The sequence below is a fragment of the Nerophis ophidion genome, linkage group LG26 (genome assembly GCF_033978795.1).
Source record: "Nerophis ophidion isolate RoL-2023_Sa linkage group LG26, RoL_Noph_v1.0, whole genome shotgun sequence".
Taxonomy (NCBI): Eukaryota; Metazoa; Chordata; class Actinopteri; order Syngnathiformes; family Syngnathidae; genus Nerophis; species Nerophis ophidion.
Window position 1 is genome coordinate 28,927,377 of NC_084636.1, and position 18,622 is coordinate 28,945,998.

The 18,622-nt window shown below is 42.2% G+C and overlaps 1 protein-coding gene across 5 annotated transcripts in view; it reads right to left on the reverse strand.

Annotated features, from left to right (window-relative positions):
* ssbp3b (single stranded DNA binding protein 3b) overlaps positions 1–18,271 on the reverse strand; it is a 46,885-nt gene extending 28,614 nt beyond the window's left edge. For 2 of the 5 annotated variants that reach the window (XR_009804408.1, XM_061888211.1), the window contains exons 1-4: positions 18,043–18,271; positions 17,384–17,456; positions 10,883–10,944; positions 10,728–10,812 (exon numbers count right to left, since the gene is read on the reverse strand). Coding sequence is in view for 4 of the 5 variants with exons in the window: in XM_061888211.1 (XP_061744195.1) it covers positions 10,728–10,812; positions 10,883–10,944; positions 17,384–17,456; positions 18,043–18,098 (276 nt within the window). In the remaining variant the exon portion in view is untranslated. The remainder of the gene's footprint in view (positions 1–10,727; positions 10,813–10,882; positions 10,945–17,383; positions 17,457–18,042) is intronic. The other 3 variants (XM_061888212.1, XM_061888213.1, XM_061888214.1) reach the window with 3 other exon arrangements.
* Positions 18,272–18,622: the final 351 nt, after the last annotated feature.

Here is an 18,622-nt window from a genome sequence, read left to right on the forward strand (position 1 = left end):
CCTTAGCTAAAACTAATTATTACTCAAATCTCATCCGCATTAATAAAAACGATCCAAAATTTTTGTTTAGTACAGTAGCATCGCTAACCCAACAAGGGACTCCTTCCAGTAGCTCCACCCATTCGGCAGATGACTTTATGAAGTTCTTTAATAAGAAAATTGAACTTATTAGAAAGGAGATTAAAGACAATGCGTCCCAGCTACAACGGGGTTATAGTAACACAGATACGATTGTATATACGGCGGATACTGCAAATATCCAAAATAGTTTCTCTCGTTTTGATGAAATAACATTAGAAGGATTGTTACAACGTGTAAATGGAATAAAACAAACAACGTGTTTACTTGACCCACTTCCTGGGAAACTTATCAAGGAGCTTTTTGTATTATTAGGTCCATCAGTGCTAAATATTATAAACTTATCACTTTCCTCGGGCACTGTTCCCGTTGCATTCAAAAAAGCGGTTATTCATCCTCTCCTTAAAAGACCTAACCTCGATCCAGACCTCATGGTAAACTACCGACCGGTGTCTCACCTTCCCTTTATTTCGAAAATCCTCGAAAAAATTGTTGCAGAGCAGCTAAATGAGCACTTAGCGTTTAACAATCTATGTGAAACCTTTCAATCCGGTTTCAGGGCAAATCACTCGACTGAGACAGCCCTCGCAAAACTGACTAATGATCTATTGCTAACGATGGACTCTGATGCGTCATCTATGTTGCTGCTCCTCGATCTTAGCGCTGCTTTCGATACCGTCGATCATAATATTTTATTAGAGCGTATCAAAATACGAATTGGTATTTCAGACTCAGCCCTGTCATGGTTTAACTCTTATCTTACTGATAGGATGCAGTGCGTCTCCTATAACAGTGTGACCTCGGACTATGTTAAGGTAACGTGTGGAGTTCCCCAGGGTTCGGTCCTTGGCCCTGTACTCTTCAGCATCTACATGCTGCCGCTAGGTGACGTCATACGCAAATACGGTATTAGCTTTCACTGTTATGCTGATGACACCCAACTTTACATGCCCCTAAAGCTGACCAACACGCCGGACTGTAGTCAGTTGGAAGCGTGTCTTAATGAAATTAAACAATGGATGTCCGCTAACTTTTTGCAACTTAATGCCAAAAAAACGGAAATGCTGATTATCGGTCCTGCTAGACACCGACCTCTATTTAATAATACAACTTTAACATTTGACAACCAAATAATAAAACAAGGTGACTCTGTAAAAAATCTGGGTATTATCTTCGACCCAACTCTCTCCTTTGAGTCACACATTAAAAGCGTTACTAAAACGGCCTTCTTTCATCTCCGTAATATCGCTAAAATTCGCTCCATTTTGTCCACTAAAGACGCCGAGATCATTATCCATGCGTTTGTTACGTCTCGTCTCGATTACTGTAACGTATTATTTTCGGGTCTCCCAATGTCTAGCATTAAAAGATTACAGTTGGTACAAAATGCGGCTGCTAGACTTTTGACAAGAACAAGAAAGTTTGATCATATTACGCCTGTACTGGCTCACCTGCACTGGCTTTCTGTGCACTTAAGATGTGACTTTAAGGTTTTACTACTTACGTATAAAATACTACACGGTCTAGCTCCAGCCTATCTTGCAGATTGTATTGTACCATATGTCCCGGCAAGAAATCTGCGTTCAAAAGACTCCGGCTTATTAGTGATTCCTAGAGCTCAAAAAAAGTCTGCGGGCTATAGAGCGTTTTCCGTTCGGGCTCCAGTACTCTGGAATGCCCTCCCGGTAACAGTTCGAGATGCTACCTCAGTAGAAGCATTTAAGTCTCATCTTAAAACTCATCTGTATACTCTAGCCTTTAAATAGACCTCCTTTTTAGACCAGTTGATCTGCCGCTTCTTTTCTTTCTCCTATGTCCCCCCCTCCCTTGTGGAGGGGGTCCGGTCCGATGACCATGGATGAAGTACTGACTGTCCAGAGTCGAGACCCAGGATGGACCGCTCGTCGGGACCCAGGATGGACCGCTCGCCTGTATCGGTTGGGGACATCTCTACGCTGCTGATCCGCTTGAGATGGTTTCCTGTGGACGGGACTCTCACTGCTGTCTTGGAGCCACTATGGATTGAACTTTCACAGTATCATGTTAGACCCGCTCGACATCCATTGCTTTCGGTCCCCTAGAGGGGGGGGGTTGCCCACATCTGAGGTCCTCTCCAAGGTTTCTCATAGTCAGCATTGTCGCTGGCGTCCCACTGAATGTGAATTCTCCCTGCCCACTGGGTGTGAGTTTTCCTTGCCCTTTTGTGGGTTCTTCCGAGGATGTTGTAGTCGTAATGATTTGTGCAGTCCTTTGAGACATTTGTGATTTGGGGCTATATAAATAAACATTGATTGATTGATTGATTGACCTTACTGGTGATTCTGAGCATACATACATAGAAGTCCTGTGCATTTAACTCATTCCAGTAGCAATAGCAACTAAATTCAAACCCTTATCAGAAAATACATTGTATCTCGTTATGCAAAATTACATTTTTAATGATGTAATATGTGCCCGTAGAGTCTGTTTGAGCACATGACGTAAGAAAAATATATCATCTTCCTCACTTGTTTGCTCTAATTTTAAGAGAAGAGCCACTCAAACACTCAAAATCTTCTCCCTCATAGACATGATACTACACCCCCACACTACCTAGATGAGCCCACCTGTATATAAGTCCACCACTTTAAAAAGGACAGCTTTGAAAGAAAGAAGAAGGAACCGGCTTCCTTATACATCTTTAAATTAGAGCCTGTAGCGCTGCCAAATGTCACGTTGTTGTATGGGATCCGGACAAGTTCAGAGTTACAGTGGAAATATAAAAAAAAATAATGTGCACAATCGCGCTTCTTGGAGCCACGCACTCTGGCGGAGACATGCGCGGACAAACAGCTCATTTGTATTAAATCTACAGACACTGAAAATGCTGCGGACCTCGTAGGGCTAACAGAAAGCGCTTTTAAAACGGTCTTTATCACCCCATCAAGGCTAAATCTTGGGCAATATACTTTTGTGGGACCTCTAAAACATATTTAGAATTATTGACAAATAATATTACATAGCTAGAGTTCATGCAATACCAGGTTGTGACTACTCCAGGGCACTAGTGCAATGCTTGATTGTAAAACCAAACACCTTTGCCTTCAAGCAATAACTATGTCTATTTTCCATCCAACACGAGTGAGTGGGAATAACAAACGGTGTGGTTATTTAAAGGGCAGCACACTACTGTAGTCTCTCTCCAGCTCCTAGGTCACCACCTGAAAGGAAGGCCTGTTTCCCTGACAACTATCTGCCAAGGACCAACGTCTCCATTTTAACCCCTTCTTGTCTGACGCATCACCCTCTCTATTGGTGCAGATGCCTAATTGATGCTAGCTCAATTAATCTTTTGGGTTGTATGCAAGACAATTGTCTGGCGTAACAATCAAGGTGCAATCTAAAAAACACCATTGATTAGCAGTACACTCCATAAATGTTGCCCACCCCCCACAGCACTAATCAATTGAGATTATGCCTCTCTCTGTGATATGTTTCCACGTGTAGGTCTGACTCAGGACATGCTGACATCAGCACCATTATCCCAGAAACCTACAGTACAAAGCACAATTTTGTGCCTTTCATCCGAACTAACAGGACAAGGTGACCGGAAAAAAATGAACAAAATTTAAGCTTGCACAAAAAGGAGTACAAAATGTATTATTATCCATTATCTACCGCTCATTCCCTTTTGGGGTCGCGGGGGGTGCTGCCGCCTATCTCAGCTACAATCGGGCGGAAGGCGGGGTGCACCCTGGACAAGTCGCCACCTCATCGCAGGGCCAACACAGATAGACAGACAACATTACAAAATGTATTAGGTCTTACCAATTGAACATAAGAGGAATGTGAGGTGGGTATCCTCAAGAAAAACCTCATGCAAGTTGTCACACTTGAAGGTGGAGGACACAGGTTTTGTCATGTGGGTATTACATTTTTGGAGCAGCAAACAAACCAGAAACACAGTCATAGACAATCACGATGTATTCCTCCAGGCATCAATTGCTTACAATCCGGTATGCAACGATATTAATATTCCATATCACTGTTATCGTGACAAAAAATGATTACGGTTATTATTGTTATCACAGTATTGTTAAATTTGTTCAAAACGTACTCATACACACACTGAAATCTTTTCACCAAATTAACACTGTTAGAAAAGCCACTATTTTGCATGTGTCGTGTTTCTTATGCTCTACACAGTGTTTTAGTCTAAGTATTTTATCTGTTTTGAGGGCTAAGCTTACATTTTTTAAATAAAATTGTACTATACCACTAAGACTTATTTAAATGAAAAGTGCGTAACAAATACAAAAAACATTATTATTTATTATTTCTGGCGGGCGTTGTGGCGTCCTACTCTGTTCAGGGGTCTTTAAAGGCCTACTGAAATGAGATTTTCTTATTTAAACGGGAATAGCAGGTCCATTCTATGTGTCATTTCGCGATATTGCCATATTTTTGCTGAAAGGATTTATTAGAGAACATCGACGATAAAGTTCGCAACTTTTGGTGCTGATAAAAAAGCCCTGCCTTTACCGGAAGTAGCAGACGATGATGTCACAAGGGTGAGGGCTCCTCACGTCCTCACATTGTTAATAATGGGAGCCTCCAGCAGCAAGAGCTATTCGGACAGAGAAAACGACAATTCCCCCATTAATTTGAGCGAGGATGAAAGATTCGTGGATGATGATATTGATAGCGAAGGACTAGAAAAAAATAAATAAAATAAAAGAAAGTAAAAAAAATTAAAAAAGGCGATTGCATTGGGACGGATTCAGATGTTTTTAGACACATTTACTAGGATAATTCTGGGAAATCCCTTATCTTTCTATTGTGTTGCCAGTGTTTTAGTGTGATTAAATAGTACCTGATAGTCGGAGGAGTGTGTCCACGAGTGTCTTGAGGCCAGTGTCTGAGGGAAGTCACGGCAGATACAAGGACGGCGCGAACTCTACAGATCTCCGGTAAGAGGCGACTTTTTAACACAATTTTCTCACCGAAACCTGCCGATTGACAAGTGGTCGGGAACCATGTTCGCTTGACCGCACTGATCCATAGTAAAGCTTCAGCTCCAGGAATTTTAAACAAGGAATCACCGTGTGTTTGTGTGGCTAAAGGCTAAAGCTTCCCAACTCCATCTTTCTACTTTGACTTCTCCATTATTAATTCAACAAATTGCAAAAGATTCAGCAACACGGATGTCCAGAATACTGTTTAATTGCGCGATGAAAAGAAACGACTTTTAGCCTCAAATGGTGCTGCGCTAATATTTCAACAAGAAACTCCGCGGGAAATTTAAAATTGCAATTTAGTAAACTAAAAAGGCCGTATTGGCATGTGTTGCAATGTTAATATTTCATCATTGATATATAAACTATCAGACTGCGTGGTCAGTAGTAGTGGGTTTCAGTAGGCCTTTAAATGTACCTTATAAACACCTCCATCTCGTAATAAGTATATACAACTATCACTTTGTTCTAAGAGAGCACAGCTTGTAAGTTCAATGAACACAATTGAATAGCTTACTTGCTCAGACAGAAATTCATACGTTTGGGTTGGGGTAATAGTTATTGCTACCTATTCGGGAAAGACGTTAATGTCTCTCGTTTTCAAGTTAGCATTTAAAGGGGAACTGCACTTTTTTGCTTATCATTTACCTTATGGAAGACAAGAACACATACTTTTTGGTAAGCTTTTTAAGATGAAAAAAATGCTTGCAGAATGTGGCAAATGGTAGTCACCATAGTAGCCTTCAAATCTCTCTAAAACAACTTCAAAACCCCCCATCAACATGTTATATACACACTGCAAGTTTAAATATAATGTAGTAACAGACATGTTCATAACAATTTATAATATGTACAACATTTAGCGCATTTTAGTCATTTTGAACATTACCAGAACTTATTTATTTCCATACCAATTACAACGCACTTACAACTTTCGGCAACAAACGCGTTACGACTTCCGGAAACAAAGGCGCAGTGTGTGTTTTCTAATCGTGGCAGACTTCACAATAGACAACGAAGATGAAGCACAAAGAAAGATGAAACGTTGGAGCAGGCGGAAGCCGAGAGAGTCAGGTGACTGAGAGCGTAAATGTGGCACTTGGAGCCAACCTATGCAGTCAAAAATGGCGTGCTTTCCCAAAATCAACTGGAAAAAACGCCCCCGGCCATATTGACAAGTGGAAAATTGTCCATTTAGTAAGTCACTATAATATTGCACATTACAACTACATACATTGTCGAGCTAGCTTTGTACAAACAAAATATGAAATGTGGACTAATACCTTACAGATATTGTAATATGATTGTTCATGTTTTTCAGTAAGTACAGATTGATGTCATATCGCATTGTGTTGTGCATTACAAATTCAAAAGCCATTCAGCTGCTTCCACAGAAGCCAGCTTACAGCTAATGCCCCAGCATGCTGTCTCAAGGCGATGTGTTACTAAGCTAGAAAAACAGTACCCCAGTGTTCGCTCTTACAATAACAATGGCGTTACAGCTTGGTTACTAAACAAGTTACGGAACATAAATTAAGTATTTTTGGCGGTTTTTGGATGCATTTGAATTAGAGGAGGAATGAATTGCTCTAATTAGCAGCATTGCTAGCCACCGAGAACGAGCCGATTACAAATTTGAATGCAAAAAAATGCATGTGTTCTTAACGCTCATAAGGCTTGAGAATGATAGGCACATTTTCAAAAAACTGAAGTGCCTCTTTAAGCTAGCAAACTGGCGCCAATCAGTCTGTAAGTTTATCAAAGTGCAGCTATCAATCACTGTTTTGCGATCATTTTGATTTAAAAACGGTAATACTAAATGTAAGCCGTTTTACTGCAGTTATCCTTATTCCATCCCTAACTAGGGATGTAATAAGTACAAAATACAAATACTGTATATTGTACAGTATTTGTATTTTGTACTTCCATAGTGTTTTGTATATTGTACAGAATTGCTTATTATTTTTATTGGATAGGAGTCTGTTTATTTCAATTGTTAGTTTTTCCTTTTTACCTCTTACCTCATTTATTTCACCCCATATTTGTTCCCACTACCGCACCTTAAGTTGGAGTCTTTAATCTCGTTATATGCAAATATAATGACGATAAAGTTCATTCTATTTTATTCTATTCTATTCTTCTATGTTTACTGAGTATACATCCCTAACTGAGGATGTATATAGACTACCAATATTTTTTGGTCGTAGTTCCAAATTTTGTTCCAGCTGCCAGATGTTATTATGACACACCGTCACATTCCATTCAGATGCCACTGCTACACATTAAAATCATCTTTGAATAATGACAAAGAAGGACGCAACACCACACAAAAGTTTGTAACAACAATATTTCCACCTCAGAAGTTCCTCATAGTTATGCACGCTAGGTAGGCTTGAAGTGAACACACTTTACTCACGACCCTGTTTCATCGACCGTCTTCCTAGCGATCCATTAATCCACAGGCCAATATCAATCCACTCAAAAAAGTGAAACATTTAGGGAATATAATAATCCATTAAGTTAATTTGAAGCAAGACAGCGTCTACTCTGTGACTGACAGGTCTCTGGTTCCCGTCGGCCGTCACTCCTTTGCGCTGCGTATGCGTGGCATTAAACCACATCTGGCTTTAATGTGTTTTAGTTTGTTCTGTCGCTTGACTACAAACTACACGACTGAGCATTACATTTGCTCATTGAGTCTTTTCATTTGTATACTACACACACATACATCGGTAGCGCAACACTCAATATGGCTTCCGGTCAGTCACTCAAAAACGTCTGTGTGCAACATTAACACAAATAAAAATTCCTGTTATTACAAAATGCGCACCCGCATAACATGCTAATTGATTGTATTGATTTATGTGATATATTTTACATAATATGATTCATCATGTTAAAAAAAGGTATGTGCTATGCACATGCATGCCATATATCAATATTATTTCCAGCTGAGTGTAATTATAATGAATAGAAACACAGTGATGGATCTGTGTGCTCTTTACAAGAAGATGACATAACTGCATTTCACCTTACACATAGTTGATTTCTTTAAGACTTAAAAACACAGGTGTTGATAAAAGATGTTATAGTACATCATACTGGAGGTGTTATGGTTTAAATTGTGTCGATATAAATGGAAATTAAAATTAAATTTTTATTTTCACAATTTACATACGTGCTGATAAGAATACCAATAAATACCGGTATCGATAAGGAATATTGATAGGACTATCGTACCGATAAAATCTCAACAATATACATCCCTATCCTTACCACACTTTCTAGTGAAGTGAAGTGAATTATATTTATATATTGCGCTTTGTATAGTGACTCAAAGCGCTTTACATAGTGAAACCCAATATCTAAGTTACATTCAAACCGGTGTGGGTGGCACTGGGAGCAGGTGGGCAAAGTGCCTTGCCCAAGGACACAACGGCAGTGACCAGAATGGCGAAAGCAGGAATCGAACCTGGAACCCTCAAGTTGCTGGCACGGCAACTCTACCAACCGAGCTGTGCCGCCCCATAGGCATAGGTAATGCATTTTCAGATTGATAGATAATAATAACGGTGTAATTAATTCCATCTTGTAGCAATTGAAGGAAACTAGAATGTAATACTTGGCTACAAACAGCAGGGGCTCTGTTGATTAAGTTTCAAATGGTTTGTCGTCCAAAGAACAAGATGTCAGCCATGGGAAGTTGAGTGAGATGCACACTGCTCACAGGAGACCGTTATCGTGACAATGTGGGCAGAGCAAAGTTGTGATTAGTGGTGGAACAGTTTATGAAAAAAATCTGAGCTGTTCGGTTGACGTAAAACGGTTTGTAGTGTTGTTCGGATCATATGATTTTTCAATGCGTAACTAAACAGTGGGAAAGCGTGCGCGATTGTGTCGCTATGCTCTGCAATGATGATCTGATTGGCTAAGAAAAAGCAAGAGAGTTGTGGAGGCAACGACAAAGATAGTACAGTTCAATCTTTTGTTTACACTAAAGCAGGGGTGCCCACACTTTTTCTGCAGGCGAGCTACTTTTCAATTGACCAACTCGAGGGGATATACCTCATTTATATGTATCATTTATATTTATTTATTTATGAAATAGACATTTTTGTAAACAAGTTAAATGTGTTTAATAATAATACATGCATGTGTAACACATATAGATGTCTTTCTTTCACGAAGACAAGAATATAAGTTGGTGTATTACCTGATTCTGATGACTTGCATTGATTGGAATCAGACAGTAATGATGATAACGCCCACATTTTCAAATGGAGGAGAAAAAAAGTTGTCCTTTCTGTACAATACCACATGAAAGTGGTTGGTTTTTGGCATCTAATTCATCCAGCTTCCATACACTTTACAAGAAAAACATTGGCGGCAAATTCCGTAGCTTGCTTGATTGACATTCACGGCACCCGAGGGTCTTGTGAGATGACGCTGGCTGCTGCCAATTCATTATTATGAAAAAATGACAGAGAGGAAGGCGAGAAACACTTTTTTATTTCAACAGACTTTCGCGCCGTCCCTTCCGTCAAAACTCTAAAGGCCGATTGCACATTTCCTATCTTCACAATAAAAGCCCTGCTTCATGCTGCCTGCGCTAACAAAATAAGAGTCTCAGAAAGCTGGCGTGCACAAGTGATGTGCATGCCAGCTTTCTGAGGGATCGCTTGTGCACGCCAGTTTTCCGAGACTCTGTATTTAGTTAGCGCAGGCAGCATGAAGCAGGGCTTTTATTGTGAAGATAGGAAATGTGCAGTCGGCCTTTAGAGTTTTGACGGAAGGTACGGCGCGAGAGTCTGTTGAAATAAAAAGTGTTTCTCGCCTTCCTCTCGGTCATATTTTCATAATAATGATCTTGCAGCAGCCAGCATCATCTCACAAGACCCTCCGGTACCGTGAATGTCATTTAAGTGATGTCTTGGTGAAGATTGATGATCACTAATTTTTAGGTCTATTTTTTTTAAAAGTCTGGCTCGAGATCGACTGACACACCCCCCGCGGTCGACTGGTAGCGATCGACGTAATGGGCACCCCTGCACTAAAGGGTCAGAGCTTTCGGAGGCATTTTTAAGTTTGATTTTTTTAAGATATTTTTCTAAGAACCAATAATGGTGGAATTTTTGGATATGTAAGTTATTCTGGGGTGTTAAAAAGAACAATTTACACAAAACCGAAAACTGTGACAACAAAATTGTGATAAGATCCGAACTATGGATTTTGTGAACAAATCGATCCTTGATGGTGATGGATCAACTGATGCCCCTGCAAAGATACTTTGCTTGAAAGCAGGCAGGTTTTTCAAACAATCTTGCTGAAATTTGACGAAATGCCATTATCCCACACTCTAAATCGCTGTCACCAAATAAAGTTATAGCAGCTGCTTTGTAGAGCGCAAAAAGTTATGTGGGATTTTTTTTATAGAACTATGACTTATTGCGACCAAACTCTGTGATTTAATGACAGTGCCACCATATACTGTATTTGTCAGGAATATGGAGGCACAAGCAACACTGTAGGGGGGCATGTTTTGGAAAATTCTCACCCTATTGTGTGCAGCGGTTCAGCAGTAGACGAGTCACACCATGGGGTGTCCTAATCTATGCCCAGTCTGCTAGCAGCAAAGAGAACAAATACACAACTCACGTAGTCATGGAAGGCTTTTGCTTCACTGGAGTGGTCACATGTCTCTCTTCTCTCCGGTGCAGCACAGTATAAATCCCAGAACACACTGTGGACGACACAGGCGGCGTGATACAAACGCCAGCAAGTAAACAACACTGGAGATGGCGATTACTCACCACCACCAGGAATGCAGGAATCCTGGGGGTTCTCCGAGTGTTATGTTCTTCTCCCATCGTATCTACAAAAAAATATATTTCGTGTTTTATTAGTTCAGTTCAGTTCAATTTCAGTTTATTTCGAACAAGCATACGATACAATGTAACGCATCACACAATTACAGTGGTTCCATTACAGCACATCCGAAAAGGAGTAGGAAGAAGCAGAGCTTATTTAATCCTACCCCTTTTCATATCATAGCCATTTCATCCAATTTCCTTGTTCGCTGTAACAGAACAGTGAACAAATGAATAATACATAAATAATATACCATAGTAGGCATACGAATATTAAATACATAAATAATCTTTGTCTCAATGAAAAAAAAAAAGGAAAAAAGTGTTCAAGATGTTCATCATAATTCTTGTTCTGTGTACTTTGTGAACACTTGTACCGTATTTTTCGGACTATAAGTCGCGGTTTTTTTTCATAGTTTGGCCGGGGGTGCAACTTCTACTCAGGAGTGACTTATGTGTGAAATTATTAACACATTACCGTAAAATATCAAATAATATCATTTAGCTCATTCACGTAAGAGACTGGACGTATAAGATTTCATTGCTAAATCCGTATAAGAGTGACAGATTGTTTGGTAAACGTATATATTATAGTTATTTGAATGACTCTTACCATAATATGTTACGTTAACATACCAGGCATGTTCTCAAATGGTTATTTATGCGTCTTATAAAGTACACTTATTCAGCTTGTTGTTCACTATTCTTTATTTATTCTAAATTGCCTTTTAAATGTCTATTCTTGGTGTTGGGTTTTATCAAATAAATGTTCCCAAAAAATGCGACTTATACTCCAGTGCGACTTATATATGTTTTTTTCCTTCTTTATTATGCATTTTCAGCAGGGGCGATTAATACTCCGGAGCGACTTATACTCCGAAAAACATGGTAGTTTGAATCGTCTCCTGAAACTGAATCATATGATGCGTTGTTTGATCCCTTTCATTATTTAATTCCACATACTGATATACTGAAGGTTTTAAGTGTTGTACGTGCATACAAACGTTTCCAATTAGATTTTCCTCTAAGGTTATATTTCTCCTTTTTTGTTGAGAAGAATTGTTGTACATTCGTGGGCAGTAGGTTACAGTTTGCTTGGTACATCATTTTATTTGTTTGCCATGCACCAAATCGTTCAATTTCAATAATTGTGATTTGTTAAATAAAGAACTTAGAACCTTTAGCATATCAGTATGGAATGGATTAAGTAAAGAAGTTAAACAATTTACTGATATTATCCAATTTAAGAGGCTGTTCAAATTAATAGAGTTTACAAAGTACAAAGAAGAACAATTATGAGAAACACTTTTAACCTTTTTGAAAATAAGATATTCTTAATCTCAGTATGTGTATGACTGCCTTAATTATATATTACAAAAACTGCTGTATTACTCATTTACGGAGTCAGTAAATGAATGTGTGAGGACTCTTCTTCGGCATGGCAATGCCGGTGTGGTTTTCCCGTGGATGCGTCGAAGCAGAACACAGCAAAAGTAAGATATAAGGTATTTATTTAATAACAAAAGTCTATGAACAAAAATACTGGTGTAAAGAGAAAAAGTAAACAAAAGACGCTAGCGTGAAAGCTAGGATAAAACAAGGAAAACTAGAACTTGGTACGAGGACACAAAAGAGTAAACAAAACATTTAGCATGAAAGCTAGACAATAAAGTGGCTTGGCGTGAGAGCTAGCGAGAAAATACATACGAATGATGAGAGTCGTCACTGATGCGCGTGGGCAAATTAGGATCCGAGAATGAGTGAACAGAAAAGGTGAGCTTAAAATAGGAGGGTGATAATTATTAGCAGGTGTGCGGGGCGAGACAGAGAATGAAAAAACAAACACGTGAAGATCTGAGCAGCAGATCGCAACAGTATTCCCCCCCAACAAAAGACAGATACCAGATGTCTTAAAAAACAAACAAAAACTTGAACCCCCTCCCCAAAACCAGAAAAGTTCACAAACGAAGGGAGGGCGGAGGGAGGCCACGGTGGAGGGTCGCCAGATCGCATGTCCCCGAATCCACCGAGGACACATCATGTGGCGGCGGCGGGTGGAACGCTGCTGCCGAAAAAGTTTTGGCGGGCGACCTCGAAAAGGCCACATTAGTGGCCGCATCGCAGGATGAGGTGCCCGGCGAGGCGGACGACCCGGGCACGGCCACATCCGTGGCCGACATGGAGGAGGGAGTGTCTGGCGAGGAGGATGACCTCGCAGAGGCCACGCCCGTGATCGACGTGGTGGACGACGCCTCAGCACCGAAATCCCAGCAGGCTTGGAAGCAGCAGACGAGGGTGCGGGGACTGCAGCCAAAGCAGGCCCGAGTGCAGCTGGCGAGGATGATGCGGGTGCTGCAGCCGCAGGAGTCGTCGGAGGCGGCCTGGGAGCCGCAGGAGTCGTCGGAGGCGGCCTGGGAGCCGCAGGAGTCGTCGGAGGCGGCCTGGGAGCCGCAGGAGTCGTCGGAGGCGGCCTGGGAGCCGCAGGAGTCGTCGGAGGCGGCCTGGGAGCCGCAGGAGTCGTCGGAGGCGGCCTGGGAGCCGCAGGAGTCGTCGGAGGCGGCCTGGGAGCCGCAGGAGTCGTCGGAGGCGGCCTGGGAGCCGCAGGAGTCGTCGGAGGCGGCCTGGGAGCCGCAGGAGTCGTCGGAGGCGGCCTGGGAGCCGCAGGAGTCGTCAGCGTAGAAGCAAACGGCGACGTCGTAGAGGCAGGCGTATTAGTCGTCGGCAGTGCTTGGCGGCGTGGAGCTGGTACCGGCGCTTGGCGGCGTGGAGCTGGTACCGGCGCTTGGCGGCGTGGAGCTGGTACCGGCGCTTGGCGGCGTGGAGCTGGTACTGGAGTAGGCTCCAGCCCTGTCGACACAGTTGTAGGCTCCAGCCCTGTTGTCGACGTTGGTGTGGGCTCCAGCCCCGTCGTCGACACTGGTGCTGGAGTAGGCTCCAGCTCTGGAGCTGGTACTGGAGTGGGCTCCAGCTTTGGAGCTGTTGCTGGAGTGAGATCCAGGCTAAAGTCTGTAACTGGTATGAGAACCAGTTCTGGGTCGGAGGCTGGTGTGAGAACCAGGTGGGAGTCTAGTGCTGGTTTGAGAACCAGGCTAGAGTTCAAAACTGGTGTGAGAACCAGACTAGAGTTCAAAACTGGTGTGAGAACCAGGCCCGAAAAAGCTGCTGGTGTGTGAACCAGGCGAGAGTCGAATTCTGGCGTGAAAACCAGGTTAGTGTCATGTGCTGGTGTGAGAACCAGACTGGGAGCAGGTGTCGGCTTCAGCCGAGGAGCAGGTGTCGGCTTCAGCCGAGGAGCAGGTGTCGGCTTCAGCCGAGGAGCAGGTGTCGGCTTCAGCCGAGGAGCAGGCACAGGGGTCTGCCGAGGAGAACTAGGGGACTGGCTGTGAGCAGGACTAGGACTATGATGAGTGATAAGACAAACACTAGGACTCGGGCAAGGACTTGAGAGAGGACCAGGGTTCGGACGGAACACAGGTGGAGGAGGTCTACAAGGCCGTTGAGACTTGGCCGGGGAAAAAACAGGTGGAGGAGGTCTACAAGGCCGTTGAGACTTGGCCGGGGGAAAAACAGGTGGAGGAGGTCTACAAGGCCGTTGAGACTTGGCCAGGGGAAAAACAGGTGGAGGGCTAGGAGGCTTAGTAGTTTTAAGAAGAGGTAGCGTCTGCCCTACCTCCGCAACACAGCTATAGGCCGTAGCCCCCCCCTCCAGACGGGAATCCCAGACCCGTTCCCTGTGGTCAGGGACTGACCATAAGGGAGGGTGGTGGGAGGTTTGGAGGTAGGCAGACCCCTCCCCTCTATATTGTCCAGAGTGTCCCTTTGAAAAGGGAGAAAAAACTTTGGACTTGGGCAGAGAATGAGGTTTAAACGGTGGGTTAGAAGAAAAACTAGGTGACTGAGGTTGACTAGAATAATAAGAAAAAATATCCTGATACTTTTGTATCTTATTATTAATGTTATTGTCATTTGAAAATGGCTGAGAAAACGAATCTTCCCCTAAAAATTCCTTGTTGATGACGTCATCATCGGAGGACGGGCCCGCGCCACCGGGGGGCGTCGACGAAATGACGTCATCTGCGCGGGACACAAGTTGGGAATTTGCCCAGTCGGTAAAACTGTTAGCAAAGTGTGTTATTGGGTCCCCAAACAATGGTGTAGGGGTCCTGTGTGCCGACTGTAGGCTGCTGTGTTCGTGAGGAGGGAGACATGGAGTGGGAAAGGCTCTGTCGCCCGACGAAGCCATACTTCGCGGCTTCCGCCGACGCGGACGAGCGCGAGCGCTGCGGGAGGGAAACTCACCGCTCCCGGAAGCATCGATCGGAACCAGTCTTCCCTCCAGGTCCCACATCATGCTTTCGTCTGGATTGCATCGGAGAGTCTCAGCCTCCATCGCTCGGAATACCCTCCATGTGCCTTCGTCGAAGGTCTCCTCGTGGTTGCCAGACGCGGAAAAACTCTTTAATGCTCGGATCCTACTGTGAGGACTCTTCTTCGGCATGGCAATGCCGGTGTGGTTTTCCCGTGGATGCGTCGAAGCAGAACACAGCAAAAGTAAGATATAAGGTATTTATTTAATAACAAAAGTCTATGAACAAAAATACTGGTGTAAAGAGAAAAAGTAAACAAAAGACGCTAGCGTGAAAGCTAGGATAAAACAAGGAAAACTAGAACTTGGTACGAGGACACAAAAGAGTAAACAAAACATTTAGCATGAAAGCTAGACAATAAAGTGGCTTGGCGTGAGAGCTAGCGAGAAAATACATACGAATGATGAGAGTCGTCACTGATGCGCGTGGGCAAATTAGGATCCGAGAATGAGTGAACAGAAAAGGTGAGCTTAAAATAGGAGGGTGATAATTATTAGCAGGTGTGCGGGGCGAGACAGAGAATGAAAAAACAAACACGTGAAGATCTGAGCAGCAGATCGCAACAGAATGTATATATTTGTAAACGCTCTGAAGTGGGAAAGGGGTAGGATTAAGTAAGATTTGCTTCTTCCTACTCCTTTTCAGACATGACGTAAAGTAAAATGATATGAAATTCTGTGATGTATTATGCTGTGTGTGTTCATGTTCGAAATAAACTAAAGAAAGAAAGACAGGGTTTGTATGTTCTCTATATCCAACATTATGTATTATTCTAAGTGATCTTTTTTGTAACACTGTTAGTGAATGAAGCGCAATTGTGTAGGTATTTCCCCACATTTCTACACGATAACTCAGATATGGTAACACGAGCGAGCAGTAGAGCAGTGGTTCTCAAATGGGGGTACGCATACCCCTGGGGGTACTTGAAGGTATGCCAAGGGGTACGTGAGATTTTTTTTTTTAATATTCTAAAAATAGCAACAATTCAAAAATCCTTTATAAATATATTTGTTGAATAATACTACCAACAAAATATGAATGTAAGTTCATAAAGTGTGAAAAGAAATGCAATATTTATTGTTGACTGCTAGATTTTTTTGTGGACATGTTCCATTAATATTGATGTTAAAGATTTCTTTTTTGTGAAGAAATGTTTAGAATTAAGTTCATGAATCCAGATGGATCTCTATTGCAATCCCCAAAGAGGGCACTTTAAGTTGATGATTACTTCTATGTTTAGATATCCATCCATTTTCTACCGCTTATTCCCTTTTGGGGTCGCTGGCGCCTATCTCAGCTACAATCGGGCGGAAGGCGGGGTACACCCTGGACAAATCGCCACCTCATCGCTGGGCCAACACAGATAGACAGACAACATTCACACTCACATTCACACACTAGGGCCAATTTAGTGTTGCCAATCAACCTATCCCCAGGTGCATGTCTTTGGAAGTGGGAGGAAGCCGGAGTACCCGGAGGGAACCCACGCATTCACGGGGAGGACATGCAAACTCCACACAGAAAGATCCCGAGCCTGGATTTGAACCCAGGACTGCAGGACCTTCGTATTGTGAGGCAGACGCACTAACCCCTCTTCCACCGTGAAGCCCTGTTTAGAAATCTTTATTTATAATTGAATCACTTGTTTATTTTTCAACAAGTTTTTAGTTATTTTTATATCTTTATTTCCAAATAGTTCAAGAAAGACCAATACAAATGAGCAATATTTTGCACTGTTATACAATTTGATCAATCAGAAACTGATGACATAGTGCTGTATTTTACTTCTTTATCTCTTTTTTTTTTCAACCAAAAATGCTTTGCTCTGATTAGGGGGTACTTGAATTTAAAAAAATGTTTACAGGGGGTACTTCACTGAAAAAAAGGTTGAGAACCACTGGTCTAGAACATATTTTGCTTTGTTCATTATTGACGTGTTTCTTGCTACTTTATGTTGGGGTTTTTTTTTCATTTATTATTACACCCAAAAATGTGTTCTATTTTACCCTTTCAATATTTACTCCATCGGTCTGTAAGGTTCAATGGTAAGTGAATGAGGGCAATCTGCACCTCTTACCTCTGACAAAAATGTCTGTGCTGACTTCTGTGCTCCGATGTGAAGCAGATATTCATAGACGTAGAGAGCCAACCTGTGTGAAATAGGATGAAGAATAAAGTGAGAGCCAACCTATGTGAAATAGGATAAAGAATAAAGTGTACACTGAGAAAACAAGTGTAGTGGGGAGAGAGCAGAGGTAGTTGCAGGCCTGGTGAACAATGGCTGCCAAGGAGGCTGTGGCACAAACATTAAATGCTGGGGACCCCAGCCGGAATTAACCTGATAGGAGCAACAGTAACCACACCAGTGGTTACTGGTGGAAGATATGTGCCTATAAAGGAACGTGAAAATAGAAAACAAAGCTGGCTATAGCTTCAACATGCAACACAATGAATGCATGCACTATAATGGGAGCTAAGCCATGTTATTGTTTTCATCCACTGCGTGTTATCGACGGATTCAGCTCCCTTAAAATTGTCCTTATTCAATCACTAAATAACACATCGAGTTAACCGTGAATGTGTTTTTAAAAAAGGGCGAGCAGATAAGGCGGTTCATTCAATTCCTTTCTAGCAGGAAATCGCCGCTTTGCTAGCCTCTGTCCAGCGAACAACAGGCACTTTACGAGGCGAGAGAGAGAAAAAAAAGACACATTAGTAAAGGTTTTCTGGCCTTACTTTTCACGGGCTTGGCCATCCGAGGGTACCGGGGTACCTTTGCCTTTCGGGAACATTGTTTTGTGTCGTGGAATAGTCGCTTTCTTGCCCGTTTTTTTTTTTTTTTTGTCGCCCCTCTTATTTCTTCATCCGTGGGATCATCGCGGCCGCGACCCTCTCGCACTCCAACCGCACTCTTCTAGCTCAGCCGAAAACTCAACTCAACCGAGTCTGGGCCAAGCGGTGGGGGTGGGCGGGGCCAAGACTTGACTGACGCTCACATCAGCCAATAGGAGGATGGTGTTTTTATTTAAGGTCTCCCTTCACTGTTGTCGTTGTCGACTGCATTTATCGACCTGATATAAGACAACCTTTTTTTTAAATACAGGTGCATCTCAATAAATAAAGATATAGTACAAACTTTTTTTATTTTATTTTAGGAATTCAATTTAGACAAAAAAAAAATAATAATTAAAGGCTGATTGATTAATTGATTGATATAAACTTGTATTAGTAGATTGCACAGTACAGTACATATTCCGTACAATTGACCACTAAATGGTAACACCCCAATAAGTTTTTCAACTTGTCCACGTTAATT